The sequence below is a fragment of the Babylonia areolata genome, chromosome 19 (assembly GCF_041734735.1).
Source record: "Babylonia areolata isolate BAREFJ2019XMU chromosome 19, ASM4173473v1, whole genome shotgun sequence".
Classification (NCBI taxonomy): domain Eukaryota; kingdom Metazoa; phylum Mollusca; class Gastropoda; order Neogastropoda; family Buccinidae; genus Babylonia; species Babylonia areolata.
Window position 1 is genome coordinate 1,227,501 of NC_134894.1, and position 16,819 is coordinate 1,244,319.

Sequence of the window (16,819 nt, forward strand, 5' to 3'; positions counted from 1 at the left end):
TCTTACTGAATATTTCCCTTTTATATTAATGAAATGTTTCACTTTATCTTAAAATGTAATTTTTGTTTTCTTAACTGAATGTTTTCTTTTTACATGATAGTTCATACATACGTTGTGATCAATGAAGGGTGTGCCAGTTGCTCATTCATTTTTCGGTTTTATTTGTCGATAAGCATTTGTCTTTTTAAATGTTATAATTATCTTACTGAATATTCTCCTTTTTATAATGATTGAAACGTACACGTTTCCATTCCTTGTGACACAATACTCAACACACATACACAGCATCATCATTCCCCACACAACACCAACACTCACATAGTTATCTGTGACACAATACTCAGCACACAGACACAGCATCATCATTCCCCACACAACACCAACACTCACATAGTTATCTGTGACACAATACTCAGCACACATACACAGCATCATCATTCCCCACACAACACCAACACTCACATAGTTATCTGTGACACAGATACTCAGCACACAGACACAGCATCATCATTCCCCACACAACACCAACACTCACATAGTTATCTGTGACACAATACTCAGCACACATACACAGCATCATCATTCCCCACACAACACCAACACTCACATAGTTCTCTGTGACACAATATTCAGAACACAGACACAGCATCATCATTCCCCACACAACACCAACACTCACATAGTTATCTGTGACACAATACTCAGAACACAGACACAGCATCATCATTCCCCAAAGACCACCAACACTCACATAGATCTCTGTGACACAATACTCAGCACACAGACACAGCTCACATCAAACAACACCAACACTCACATAGTTCTCTGTGACACAATACTCAGCACACAGACACAGCTCACATCAAACAACACCAACACTCACATAGATCTCTGTGACACAATACTCAGCACACAGACACAGCACACATCAAAGAACATCAACACTCACATAGTTCTCTGTGACACAATACTCAGCACACAGACACAGCTCACATCAAACAACACCAACACTCACATAGATCTCTGTGACACAATACTCAGCACACAGACACAGCTCACATCAAACAACACCAACACTCACATAGTTATCTGTGACACAATACTCAGCACACAGACACAGCTCACATCAAACAACACCAACATTCACATAGATCTCTGTGACACAATACTCAGCACACAGACACAGCTCACATCAAACAACACCAACACTCACATAGTTCCTGCGGGGCAAGATGATCATGCGGATGATTTTCTCCTGACCGTTGATAATGTAGTACCCCCCCATTTCCTGCACACAACAGACACCTGATCCAGGTAGGTAAGTGATGACACAGATCACAACAGACACCTGATCCAGGTAGGTAAGTGATGGCACAGATCACAACAGACACCTGATCCAGGTAGGTAAGTGATGGCACAGATCACAACAGACACCTGATCCAGGTAGGTAAGTGATGGCACAGATCACAACAGACACCTGATCCAGGTAAGTCAGTGATGGCACAGATCACAACAGACACCTGATCCAGGTAGGTAAGTGATGGCACAGATCACAACAGACACCTGATCCAGGTAAGTCAGTGATGACACAGATCACAACAGACACCTGATCCAGGTAAGTCAGTGATGACACAGATCACAACAGACACCTGATCCAGGTAAGTCAGTGATGACACAGATCACAACAGACTTCTATAACATCTGATCCAGGTAAGTCAGTGATGACAGATCACAACAGACTTCTATAACATCTGATCCAGGTAAGTCAGTGATGACACAGATCACAACAGAATCCTATAACACCTGATCCAGGTAAGTCAGTGATGGCACAGATAACAACAGACACCTGACACAGGTACGTAATAAATGACACAGATGACAACAGACACCCGACACAGGTAAGTAATCAATGACACAGATGACAACAGACACCTGACACAGGTAAGTAATCAATGACACAGATGACAACAGACACCTGACACAGGTAAGTAATCAATAACACAGGTGACAATAGACACCTGACACAGGTAAGCAATCAATGACACAGGTGACAACAGACACAGGTAAGTAATCAATGACACAGATGACAACAGACACCCGACACAGGTAAGTAATCAATGACACAGATTACAACAGACACCTGACACAGGTAAGTAATCAATGACACAGACGACAACAGACACCTGACACAGGTAAGTAATCAATGACACAGATGACAACAGACACCTGACACAGGTAAGTATCAATGACACAGATGGCAACAGACACCTGACACAGGTAAGTATCAATGACACAGACGACAACAGACACCTGACACAGGTAAGTAATCAATGACACAGATGACACCAGACACCTGACACAGGTAAGTAATCAATGACACAGGTGACAACAGACACCTGACACAGGTGAGTAATCAATGACACAGATGACAACAGACACCTGACACAGGTAAGTAATCAATGACACAGGTGACAACAGACACCTGACACAGGTAAGTATCAATGACACAGGTGACAACAGACACCTGACACAGGTAAGTAATCAATGACACAGATGACAACAGGCACCTGACACTGGTAAGTAATCAATGACACAGGTGACAACAGACACCTGACACAGGTAAGTAATCAATGACACAGGTGACAACAGACACCTGACACAGGTAAGTAATCAATGACACAGGTGACAACAGACACCTGACACAGGTAAGTAATCAATGACACAGGTGACAACAGACACCTGACACAGGTAAGTAATCAATGACACAGATGACAACAGACACCTGACACAGGTAAGTAATCAATGACACAGGTGACAACAGACACCTGACACAGGTAAGTAATCAATGACACAGGTGACAACAGACACCTGACACAGGTAAGTAATCAATGACACAGATGACAACAGACACCTGACACAGGTAAGTAATCAATGACACAGGTGACAACAGACACCTGACACAGGTAACTCACCTCAGCCTCCTCCCCATGCCGGATCAGCTCCTTGGGGCTCAGCTTGTGGAGATGGCACGCCTCTGACTGATAGACACACCCCCACCATCATTGTCGTCATCAACTCATCATCATCATCATTGTCGTCATCATCATCACCACCACCAAGATCATCACCATCATCATCATCATCATCACCATCATCACCACCACCATCATCATCATCATCGTCATCACAGGAACATGACTATCAGGGCTGCCACTCCCACCTTCACTTCTAAACAAGAGAGGGGTTTTAAGTGCTTGACCATTTTTACCCCAGCCATGTAGACAGTCATACTCTGTTTTCGGGAGTGGGTGCATACCCGGTATGTTCTTGTTTCCATAACCCACTGAACGCTGACACTTGTTATTGGATCTTTGTTCCTTATCTTTCATCAGTTACAACCTGAGTCCCTTCCTTATCTTTCATCAGTTACAACCTGTCACTTCCTTATCTTTCATCAGTTACAACCTGAGTCACTTCCTTATCTTTCATCAGTTACAACCTGAGCCACTTCCTTATCTTTTATCAGTTACAACCTGAGCCACTTCCTTCTTCCTTATCTTTTATCAGTTACAACCTGAGCCACTTCCTTATCTTTTATCAGTTACAACCTGAGCCACTTCCTTATCTTTTATCAGTTACAACCTGAGTCACTTCCTTATCTTTCATCAGTTACAACCTGAGTCACTTCCTTATCTTTCATCAGTTACAACCTGAGCCACTTCCTTATCTTTCATCAGTTACAACCTGAGTCCCTTCCTTATCTTTCATCAGTTACAACCTGAGCCACTTCCTTCTTCCTTATCTTTCATCAGTTACAACCTGAGCCACTTCCTTATCTTTCATCAGTTACAACCTGAGTCCCTTCCTTATCTTTCATCAGTTACAACCTGAGCCACTTCCTTCTTCCTTATCTTTCATCAGTTACAACCTGAGTCCCTTCCTTATCTTTCATCAGTTACAACCTGAGTCCCTTCCTTATCTTTCATCAGTTACAACCTGAGTCACTTCCTTCTTCCTTATCTTTCATCAGTTACAACCTGAGTCACTTCCTTCTTCCTTATCTTTCATCAGTTACAACCTGAGTCACTTCCTTATCTTTCATCAGTTACAACCTGAGTCACTTCCTTCTTCCTTATCTTTCATCAGTTACAACCTGAGCCACTTCCTTCTTCCTTATCTTTCATCAGTTACAACCTGAGTCACTTCCTTATCTTTCATCAGTTACAACCTGAGTCACTTCCTTATCTTTCATCAGTTACAACCTGAGTCACTTCCTTATCTTTCATCAGTTACAACCTGAGTCACTTCCTTCTTCCTTATCTTTCATCAGTTACAACCTGAGTCACTTCCTTATCTTTCATCAGTTACAACCTGAGTCACTTCCTTCTTCTTTATCTTTCATCAGTTACAACCTGTCACTTCCTTATCTTTCATCAGTTACAACCTGTCACTTCCTTATCTTTCATCAGTTACAACCTGAGTCACTTCCTTATCTTTCATCAGTTACAACCTGAGTCACTTCCTTCTTCCTTATCTTTCATCAGTTACAACCTGAGTCACTTCCTTATCTTTCATCAGTTACAACCTGTCACTTCCTTATCTTTCATCAGTTACAACCTGAGTCACTTCCTTATCTTTCATCAGTTACAACCTGAGTCACTTCCTTATCTTTCATCAGTTACAACCTGAGTCACTTCCTTATCTTTCATCAGTTACAACCTGAGTCACTTCCTTATCTTTCATCAGTTACAACCTGAGTCACTTCCTTCTACTCACAGCAAGAGAAGGCAGACAATGTGACCCACCTTCACCATGATGGGAATCTGTCCAGCACTTCTCTCAAGAACGCCTTGAACGGTGCCATTTGTCTTCCAGCCCAGATGAACAACCACATCACCACAGTAACTGCTGCGTCGCTCACGGCACTGGAACAGTCAGGGTGTCAGTGGTGTTCTGGTGTCATGTTTAGAATGAATGTAAAATAACCAGTTGTTAAATGAGTCAGGGTGTCAATAGTGTTCTGGTGTCATGTTTAGAATGAATGTAAAATAACCAGTTGTTAAACGAGTCAGGGTGTCAGTGGTGTTCTGGTGTCATGTTTAGAATGAATGTAAAATAACCAGTTGTTAAACGAGTCAGGGTGTCAGTGGTGTTCTGGTGTCATGTTTAGAATGAATGTAAAATAACCAGTTGTTAAATGAGTCAGGGTGTCAATAGTGTTCTGATGTCATGTTTAGAATGAATGTAAAATAACCAGTTGTTAAATGAGTCAGTGTGTCAGTGGTGTTCTGGTGTCATGTTTAGAATGAATGTAAAATAACCAGTTGTTAAATGAGTCAGGGTGTCAGGGGTGTTCTGGTGTCATGTTTAGAATGAATGTAAAATAACCAGTTGTTAAACGAGTCAGGGTGTCAGTGGTGTTCTGGTGTCATGTTTAGAATGAATGTAAAATAACCAGTCGTTTAATGAGTCAGGGTGTCAATAGTGTTCTGGTGTCATGTTTAGAATGAATGTAAAATAACCAGTTGTCAAACTAGTCAGGTTGTCAATAGTGTTCTGGTGTCATGTTTAGAATGAATGTAAAATAACCAGTTGTTAAATGAGTCAGGGTGTCAGGGGTGTTCTGGTGTCATGTTTAGAATGAATGTAAAATAACCAGTTGTTAAACGAGTCAGGGTGTCAATGGTGTTCTGGTGTCATGTTTAGAATGAATGTAAAATAACCAGTTGTTAAACGAGTCAGGGTGTCAATGGTGTTCTGGTGTCATGTTTAGAATGAATGTAAAATAACCAGTTGTTAAACGAGTCAGGGTGTCAATGGTGTTCTGGTGTCATGTTTAGAATGAATGTAAAATGACCAGTTGTTAAACGAGTCAGGGTGTCAATGGTGTTCTGGTGTCATGTTTAGAATGAATGTAAAATAACCAGTTGTTAAACGAGTCAGGGTGTCAATGGTGTTCTGGTGTCATGTTTAGAATGAATGTAAAATGACCAGTTGTTAAACGAGTCAGGGTGTCAGTGGTGTTCTGGTGTCATGTTTAGAATGAATGTAAAATAACCAGTTGTTAAACGAGTCAGGTTGTCAATAGTGTTCTGGTGTCATGTTTAGAATGAATGTAAAATAACATGTTGTTAAACGAGTCAGGGTGTCAGTGGTGTTCTGGTGTCATGTTTAGAATGAATGTAAAATAACCAGTTGTTAAACAAGTCAGGTTGTCAATAGTGTTCTGGTGTCATGTTTAGAATGAATGTAAAATGACCAGTTGTTAAATGAGTCAGTGTGTTAGTGGTGTTCTGGTGTCATGTTTAGAATGAATGCAAAATAACCAGTTGTTAAACTAGTCAGGGTGTCAGGGGTGTTCTGGTGTCATGTTTAGAATGAATGTAAAATGACCAGTTGTTAAACGAGTCAGGGTGTCAGGGGTGTTCTGGTGTCATGTTTAGAATGAATGCAAAATAACCAGTTCTTAAACTAGTCAGGGTGTCAGGGGTGTTCTGGTGTCATGTTTAGAATGAATGTAAAATAACCAGTTGTTAAATGAGTCAGGGTGTCAGTGGTGTTCTGGTGTCATGTTTAGAATGAATGTAAAATAACCAGTTGTTAAATGAGTCAGGGTGTCAGTGGTGTTCTGGTGTCATGTTTAGAATGAATGTAAAATAACCAGTTGTTAAACGAGTCAGGTTGTCAATAGTGTTCTGGTGTCATGTTTAGAATGAATGTAAAATAACCAGTTGTTAAATGAGTCAGGGTGTCAGTGGTGTTCTGGTGTCATGTTTAGAATGAATGCAAAATAACCAGTTGTTAAACGAGTCAGGGTGTCAGGGGTGTTCTGGTGTCATGTTTAGAATGAATGTAAAATAACCAGTTGTTAAACGAGTCAGGGTGTCAGTGGTGTTCTGGTGTCATGTTTAGAATGAATGTAAAATAACCAGTTGTTAAACGAGTCAGGGTGTCAGTGGTGTTCTGGTGTCATGTTTAGAATGAATGTAAAATAACCAGTTGTTAAACGAGTCAGGGTGTCAGTGGTGTTCTGGTGTCATGTTTAGAATGAATGCAAAATAACCAGTCGTTTAATGAGTCAGGGTGTCAGTGGTGTTCTGGTGTCATGTTTAGAATGAATGCAAAATAACCAGTTGTTAAACGAGTCAAGGTGTCAGGGGTGTTCTGGTTCAATTGTCATATTTAGAATCATGAAAAGATAACCAGCTGTCAAACTCACAATAACAATCGTGTGTGTGTGCGTGTATACATGCATTCGTGTATGTTAATTCCCATGGAATAAAGTAATGGATGTGATGTGCAGACAGTGCTGACTGGTACCTCTGCAGGGAAGACCTTGTTGGTTGTGGACACCTTGTTGCTGTCAGGGAGCCGCGGTGAGGAAATGTTCACGTCCTGCACATTCCAAAATAAATCATCAATAAGTAATATGGAGAGAATTTGAAATAAGCAGCTCATGCACTATCTCCTGAACACATACACACATAATATAACAAGAGAGGCAAGGCCTTCAAGACTCACTTGTGAAACACTTTAAAAAAAAAAAATCTAATCGTTAAAATGTGTTCTGTATTTGTTATTATAAAGCTTCGGGTTAAAAAAAAAAGAAAAAAAAAAAGTCCTAACCAGATTTGAACCCTGCGTGTTCGGGTGAGAAGAAACTGTCTTACCCATTACACTATCGTGGCTCCTTAACTGATGTTCTAAAATTTAATATTTGAACATACTTTTTTATAGGGCGATAAATCAATTGCGGTATTTGAAGTGAGAACGCTGTTTAAATCATATTATTCTGGTGTATCTTGGGCATTCAAAAAATCTTTAAGGGCAATAAAAAATTCTTTTTAAGTCCGCGGTAAAAGGAGACGTGGCTATCGCCGCAATCACACTGTAACATTTAGCCGTTTTCTCTAGATCTAGATAGATGTACAAGTTTAGTTACACCCTCCGGGAATGTAGTACGACACGGTCAATTCAATTTCTCTTTTATGTTCATTCTAGTTTTATATAGTTTTAAAGTTGATATGAAAATTTAGTATTTTGTTAAACTAATAACATGTAGAGCCAAGTACAAGTACTTCTAAATGTCGTATGAAGTGAAAAGGACTTCATTTTGAGAAAAGTCAAGACTGGAAATTTTTTTCGTTTCATCGTGATCAATTCAAGGGTATTAACTCGCATGGTTTACAATTTTTAACTGTAAATTCTGACTGATTCTGTGGATATTTTTATGGCAGTTTGGGGCATAATCCAGAAAGTGATGAGGCGTTCACAAATCTTTCTCTGAATAAATATTTAACGGTCTCCTTCTCCAACTTTCCATCACATGTTATCGTGTATTGTCGATTGAATACAGGATAGAATGGGCAGGTCAACAACTGGAAACAAAATGGCATCGTTTGCGTTTGCGAAGAATATGAGCACGTGCTTTGAATGTGTATAAATATGTGTACGCAATTGATTTTTGCCCATGACCTTCAGGGCTCAGCCAATAGATCTGTAAAGTCCACTCGTTGTATTGATTTTAGTAGTTTCCGAAAAAGACCACTTGGGCGAATGAACATAGTGAAAGCCCTGTACACTGAGAGTAAAACACATAAGCTTTTTATGTATTGAGTATAATTTCAAAATGTAATGTTTAAGATGAGAAAGATCAGTTTAAAGCAAATTAAGTCCCCTAGCATTAATTACAGATTAATTTCCCTTTTTTACTATCTGCACCAAAATGTTTGCAAAATAAATAAAACTTCCATGCTTAGCAAAAGAAGTTCCTGTTTGAACAAAAAATGATAATAATGACTGCTCTTGTTGTTGTGTCAGAATACCAGATCAAAGTGCCAAGTTTAGAGAATACAAAAAAATATAAATATAACAGTAAATGCAGTTTGCATATAATCTGGCTTCTTTTTTTATTTTTTTGTGCCTATCCCAGAGGTGCAATATTGTTTTAAACAAGATGACTGGAAAGAACTTAATTTTTTCTATTTTTATGCCTGTCGACGAAGAATGACCCTATGGCCTGAGCCGCCTGCGTGCAGGTCTGCGGCTGCGACTGCCAGTGTACCCACACCTGTTGTTTCGTCGCTCGCCTGTCACCACAGGACTTGGGGGTGATGAAATGATGAAGGATGAAAGGTCATTTAGGATGACTGATGACTTGCGCGATGAGTTTGTTTAAAATGAAGAGGAGTTGCGCAACGTCGACCTCACTCTCTCGTCTGGGTCCACCAATTTCCAGTGGCAAGACTAAGTCGAGACGACTGGAGGATGAGCACGGATGCAGTGGATGACCAAGATATCCTTTCGGTGTCTCATCTTGCTCTCTGCACTCCACAGTGCGTTGCTGTAACCGCCTTCCTCTCCGTTGAACCGATAGGTTTCTTCCGCAGATTCTGCCGGATCCAGACTTCGCATACATCGGTAGACACACCCCGGGGGCCAACTGCATGTGGCATGCACACAGCACGGTGGAGCTAGATGGCCGTCGGTGGCTCTCCTGAGCTGACGCCCTTTTATGGATCTCCATAAAGGTGTCTAGCCACCCGCCTCACCAGTCCCGGAAGGGAGCGGTGGGAGTGCCGGTTTAGTCGTCCTCAACCCGACCCTGAACAGGTTGTACTGGATTACAGGTTACCAGTAGCAGATCTAATGACCTGCCCTGACCCCGGTCATGCCTAATTTGGTGTCAACTGACAAAGTATTTGCAGAGAAAATGTCAATGTTAAAGTTTACCATGGACACACAGACACACACACACACACACACACACACACACAGAGAACCGAACACCGGGTTAAAACATAGACTCACTTTGTTTACACAAGTGAGTCAAAAATTTTAAAAACAAGAACAAAAAAACCCACTTACACACACAACACATTGTAATCAAATGGTACCAACATCAAGTCACCTGAACCCACATCAAGTTACCTGAACCAACATCAAGTTACCTGAACCCATCAGGCCATGTCAAGTTACCTGAACCCATCAGGCCATGTCAAGTCACCTGAACCCATGAAAAGCTACCTGAACCCACATCAAGCTACCTGAACCCACATCAAGTTACCTGAACAAGCATCAAGTTACCTGAACCCACATCAAGTTACCTGAACCCATGTCAAGTCACCTGAACCCGCATCAAGTTACCTGAACCCACATCAAATCGCCTGAACCCACATCAAGTTACCTGAACCCATGTCAAGTTACCTGAACCCACATCAAGTCACCTGAACCCACATCAAGTTACCTGAACCCACATCAAGTTACCTGAACCCATGCCAAGTCACCTGAACCCACATCAAGTTACCTGAACCCACATCAAGTCACCTGAACCCACATCAAGTTACCTGAACCCATGTCAAGTCACCTGAACCCATGTCAAGTCACCTGAACCCACATCAAGTTACCTGAACCCACGTCAAGTTACCTGAACCCATGTCAAGTTACTGAACCCCCCTCAAGTTACCTGAACCCCCCTCAAGTTACCTGAACCCATGTCAAGCTACCTGAACCCCCCTCAAGTTACCTGAACCCACATCAAGTTACCTTAACCCCCCTCAAGTTACCTGAACCCATGTCAGGTTACCTGAACCCATGTCAAGTTACTGAACCCCCCTCAAGTTACCTGAACCCATGTCAAGTTACCTGAACCCATGTCAAGTTACTGAAGCCCCCTCAAGTTACCAGAACCCATGTCAAGTTACCTGAACCCATGTCAAGTTACTGAACCCCCCTCAAGTTACCTGAACCCACATCAACGTACCTGAACCCATGTCAAGTCACCTGAACATCAAGTTACCTGAACCCACATCATGTTACCTGAACCCACATCAAGTTACCTGAACTCATGTCAAGCTACCTGAACCCACATCAAGTTACCTGAACAAGCATCAAGTTACCTGAACCCACATCAAGTTACCTGAACCCACATCAAGTTACCTGAACCCACATCAAGTTACCTGAACACATCAAGTTACCTGAACCCACATCAAGTTACCTGAACCAACATCAAGTTACCTGAACAAGCATCAAGTTACCTGAACCCACATCACATCAAGTTACCTGAACCAACATCAAGTTACCTGAACTCATGTAAAGCTATCTGAACCCACATCAAGTTACCTGAACCAACATCAAGTTATCTGAACCCACCTCAAGTTACCTGAACCCACCTCAAGTTACCTGAACCCACATCAAGTTACCTGAACATCAAGTTACCTGAACCCACATCAAGTTACCTGAACCCATGTCAAGTTACCTGAACAAGCATCAAGTTACCTGAACCCACATCAAGTTACCTGAACCCACATCAAGTTACACGAACCCATGTCAAGTTCCTTGTATCCATGTCAAGTTACCCAAACCCAGGTCAACTAAGTTACTTGTAGTTGTATCCATGTCAAGTTACCTGTATCCATGTCAAGTTAGTTACCTGTATCCATGTCAAGTTAGTTACCTGTATCCATGTCAAGTTACCTGTATCCATGTCAAGTTAGTTACCTGTATCCATGTCAAGTTAGTTACCTGTATCCATGTCAAGTTACTTGTATCCATGTCAAGTTACCTGTATCCATGTCAAGTTAGTTACTTGTATCCATGTCAAGTTACCTGTATCCATGTCAAGTTAGTTACCTGTATTCGTGTCAAGCTACCTGTTTCCATGTCAAATTAGTTACCTGTATTCGTGTCAAGTTACCTGTATCCATGTCACGTTACCTGTATCCGTGTCAAATTAGTTACCTGTATTCGTGTCAAGTTACCTGTATTCGTGTCAAATTAGTTACCTGTATCCATGTCAAGTTACCTGTATCCATGTCAAGTTAGTTACCTGTATTCGTCTCAAGTTAGTTACCTGTATTCGTGTCAAGTTACCTGTAACCATGTCAAATTAGTTACCTGTATTCATGTCAAGTTACCTGTATCCATGTCAAAATAGTTACCTGTATTCGTGTCAAGTTAGTTACCTGTATTCATGTCAAGTTAGTTACCTGTATTTGTGTCAAGTTAGTTACCTGTATCCATGTCAAGTTAGTTACCTGTATCCATGTCAAGTTAGTTACCTGTATCCATGTCAAGTTACCTGTATCCATGTCAAGTTAGTTACCTGTATCCATGTCAAGTTACCTGTATCCATGTCAAGTTAGTTACCTGTATCCATGTCAAGTTAGTTACCTGTATCCATGTCAAGTTACTTGTATCCATGTCAAGTTAGTTACCTGTATCCATTTCAAGTTAGTTACCTGTATCCATGTCAAGTTAGTTACCTGTATCCATGTCAAGTTACCTGTATCCATGTCAAGTTAGTTACCTGTATCCATGTCAAGTTACCTGTATCCATGTCAAGTTAGTTACCTGTATCCATGTCAAGTTACCTGTATCCATGTCAAGTTACCTGTATCCATGTCAAGTTAGTTACCTGTATCCATGTCAAGTTAGTTACCTGTATTCATGTCAAGTTACCTGTATCCATGTCAAGTTACCCGAACCCATGTCAAGTTACCTGTATACTATCAAGTTACCTGTATTCATGTCCAGTTTCCTAAACCCAGGTCAAATTAGTTACCTGTATTCATGCCAAGTTACCTGTATCCATATCATGTTAGTTACCTGTATCCATGTTAAGTTATTTGTATCCATGTCATGTTATTTGTATCCATGTCAAGTTACTTGTACCCATGTCAAGTTACCTGTATCCATGTCAAGTTACTTGTATCCATGTCAAGTTACCTGTATCCATGTCAAGTTAGTTACCTGTATCCATGTCAAGTTAGTTACCTGTATCCATGTCAAGTTACCTGTATCCATGTCAAGTTACCTGTATCCATGTCAAGTTACCTGTATCCATGTCAAGTTACTTGTATCCATATCAATTTATCATGTTAGTAACCTGTATCCATGTCAAGTTACTTGTATCCATGTCAAGTTACCTGTATCCATGTCACCATGTCAAGTTACCTGTATCCATGTCAAGTTACTTGTATCCATGTCAAGTTATTTGTATCCTTGTCAAGTTACCCAAACCCTGGTCAAATTACCTGAATGAAGAGAGAACATCGCTGGCCTCCTGGTGATTCAAACTCCACAGGTGACAAGTGCTGAAACACACAAAAAAACACTGCAGTACAATGCTGACTGCTTACATGTCTGATTTAAAGACACAGGTGACAAGTGTGGAAACACACAACAAAACACTGTAGCACAATGCTGACTGCTTACATGTCTGATTTAAAGACACAGGTGACAAGTGTGGAAACACACAACAAAACACTGTAGCACAATGCTGACTGCTTACATGTCTGATTTAAAGACACTGGTGACAGGTGCTGAAACACACAACAAAACACTGTAGCACAATGCTGACTGCTTACATGTCTGATTTAAAGACACAGGTGACAAGTGCTGAAACACACAACAAAACACTGTAGCACAATGCTGACTGCTTACATGTCTGATTTAAATACAAGTACTATTATTTTTCTTCCACTACCATCAAATAGAACTAGAAGAAAATGTCAATAAATATTTTAATGGAAGACAATTCAAACTGTGTTCATTAATTCATCCATGAAAAACAGACATGTGTTCTATCATCTGCAGAAAATCAACTTTTCTCTCTCTCTCTCTTTTTTTCTTTTTCTTTTTTGTTTGGAAAGCAAAAAGAAAGCCCTTGAGGGTGATTACTTATAACAGCCACAAATGATGTTTTAAATGATTCCTCTGACAACACTTCACTCCAAGTGAAGTCACAGTCATGGCTCCATGCAGACTGCCAATGCTGGACTGCACACAACAAATAACACTTCACTCCAAGTGAAGTCACAGTCATGGCTCCATGCAGACTGCCAACGCTGGACTGCACACAACAAACAACACTTCACTCCAAGTGAAGTCACAGTCATAGCTCCATGCAGACTGCCAACGCTGGACTGCACACAACAAACAACACTTCACTCCAAGTGAAGTCACAGTCATAGCTCCATGCAGACTGCCAATGCCGGACTGCACACAACAAATGTAAGTGTGGCTCTGTTGGGGTGAGGACGGGGCATGGGGTGTGTTGGTGTTTGCGTTTGGGGGGGTGAGGGTGGGAGGAGTCAGTGGTATGACATAATACCGAGGAAATAGCAGGGAAGTTTGAGCAGCAAAAACAAAAAACAAAACAAAACAAACAAACAACCAACAAAAAACATGACACAAATAATTATCTACAGCTTAAAAAAGGGCAAAAAAAGAAGAAAGAAAAGCAAAAATGTACATGTGTATGTGTATACATATAATCTGTGACCTGTTGGTGTATGTGTATACATATAATCTGTGACCTGTTGGTGTATGTGTATACATATAATCTGTGACCTGTTGTGTATGTGTATACATATAATCTGTGACCTGTTGGTGTATGTGTATACATATAATCTGTGACCTGTTGGTGTATGTGTATACATATAATCTGTGACCTGTTTGTGTATGTGTATACATATAATCTGTGACCTGTTGGTGTATGTGTATACATATAATCTGTGACCTGTTGGTGTATGTGTATACATATAATCTGTGACCTGTTGTGCGTGTGACTGTGAGGTCAGAACGGCATATCCTATGTGTTGATGTGTATGTGACTTTCTGGTCCTTTTAGTTTTAGCTGGCAACAGGGTGTGTGGGTCCACTCTGTGTGCATCATGTGTGTCCTCACAGAATGTGTTGGCTTAAAATTAAATCAGTATGAAACTGGTCACAAGACCTCATGTGTGTTGGCTTAAAATTAAATCAGTATGAAACTGGTCACAGAACCACATGTGTGTTGGCTTAAAATTAAATCAGTATGAAACTGGTCACAGAACCACATGTGTGTTGGCTTAAATCAGTATGAAACTGGTCACAAGACCTCATGTGTGTTGGCTTAAATCAGTGTGAAACTGGTCACAAGACCTCATGTGTGTTGGTTTAAATCAGTATGAAACTGGTCACAAGACCACATGTGTGTTGGCTTAAAATTAAATCAGTATGAAACTGGTCACAAGACCACATGTGTGTTGGCTTAAAATTAAATCAGTGTGAAACTGGTCACAAGACCTCATGTGTGCTGGTTTAAATCAGTATGAAACTGGTCACAAGACCTCATGTGTGTTGGCTTAAAATTAAATCAGTATGAAACTGGTCACAAGACCTCATGTGTGTTGGCTTAAATCAGTATGAAACTGGTCACAAGACCACATGTGTGTTGGCTTAAATCAGTGTGAAACTGGTCACAAGACCTCATGTGTGTTGGTTTAAATCAGTATGAAACTGGTCACAGAACCACATGTGTGTTGGCTTAAATCAGTATGAAACTGGTCACAGAACCACATGTGTGTTGGCTTAAATCAGTATGAAACTGGTCACAAGACCTCATGTGTGTTGGTTTAAATCAGTATGAAACTGGTCACAAGACCTCATGTGTGTTGGTTTAAATCAGTATGAAACTGGTCACAAGACCTCATGTGTGCTGGTTTAAATCAGTATGAAACTGGTCACAAGACCTCATGTGTGTTGGTTTAAATCAGTGTGAAACTTGTCACAAGACCTCATGTGTGTTGGTTTAAATCAGTATGAAACTGGTCACAAGACCTCATGTGTGTTGGTTTAAATCAGTATGAAACTGGTCACAGAACCACATGTGTGTTGGCTTAAATCAGTATGAAACTGGTCACAAGACCACATGTGTGTTGGTTTAAATCAGTATGAAACTGGTCACAAGACCACATGTGTGTTGGTTTAAATCAGTATGAAACTGGTCACAAGACCACATGTGTGTTGGTTTAAATCAGTATGAAACTGGTCACAAGACCACATGTGTGTTGGTTTAAATCAGTATGAAACTGGTCACAAGACCACATGTGTGTTGGCTTAAATCAGTATGAAACTGGTCACAAGACCACATGTGTGTTGGTTTAAATCAGTATGAAACTGGTCACAAGACCACATGTGTGTTGGTTTAAATCAGTATGAAACTGGTCACAGAACCACATGTGTGTTGGTTTAAATCCGTATGAAACTGGTCACAGAACCACATGTGTGTTGGTTTAAATCAGTATGAAACTGGTCACAGAACCACAAACGAGCTTACTTCATTGACCAAATAATTTTCTTAAGTTTCTCATGTATTTGAGATAAAATCACAAATAAAAACATGTAATGTACACTTATGTATTTGAGATAAATTCACAAATAAATACATGCAATGTACACTCATGTATCTGAGATAAATTCACAAATAAATACATGCAATGTACACTCATGTATCTGAGATAAAATCACAAATAAATACATGCAATGTACACTCATGTATCTGAGATAAAATCACAAATAAATACATGTAATGTACACCCAAAAGGACGGAGACAAAGTGTGGGGTGGACAGGGTGGGGGTGTGGGGGGAGGGTGTTACCTGCACCACTTTCTGCACGCCCTCTGTGATCAGGTAATTGAAGGAGTCGATGTGCGGCTTGGTCAGCTCTTGTAGAGCCTGCAACAACACATCACACAACACACTGTGAGTCAGTCTGTGTCAGTGACACATCCACACAACGCACTGTCAGTCAGTCTGTGTCAGTGACACATCCACACAACGCACTGTGAGTCACTCTGTGTCAGTGACACATCCACACAACGTACTGTCAGTTGGTCTGAGTTAGTGACACATCCACACAACGCACTGTAACACTGTCAGTCACTCTGTGTTGGTGACACATCAACACAACACACTGTCAATTTGAGTCAGTGACAGATAATACATCAACACAACACACAGTGAAACAACACAACACACTGTCAGTCTCACTCT

The 16,819-nt window shown here is 40.7% G+C and overlaps 1 protein-coding gene across 2 annotated transcripts in view; it reads right to left on the bottom strand.

Annotated features, from left to right (window-relative positions):
- LOC143294021 (DNA-directed RNA polymerase I subunit RPA2-like) overlaps window positions 1–16,819 on the bottom strand; it is a 68,434-nt gene that overhangs the window by 50,299 nt on the left and 1,316 nt on the right. For both annotated transcript variants that reach the window (XR_013056864.1, XM_076605411.1), the window contains exons 2-7: window positions 16,424–16,501; window positions 13,035–13,094; window positions 7,321–7,395; window positions 4,806–4,925; window positions 2,973–3,038; window positions 1,214–1,288 (exon numbers count right to left, since the gene is read on the bottom strand). Coding sequence is in view for 1 of the 2 variants with exons in the window: in XM_076605411.1 (XP_076461526.1) it covers window positions 1,214–1,288; window positions 2,973–3,038; window positions 4,806–4,925; window positions 7,321–7,395; window positions 13,035–13,094; window positions 16,424–16,501 (474 nt within the window). In the remaining variant the exon portion in view is untranslated. The remainder of the gene's footprint in view (window positions 1–1,213; window positions 1,289–2,972; window positions 3,039–4,805; window positions 4,926–7,320; window positions 7,396–13,034; window positions 13,095–16,423; window positions 16,502–16,819) is intronic.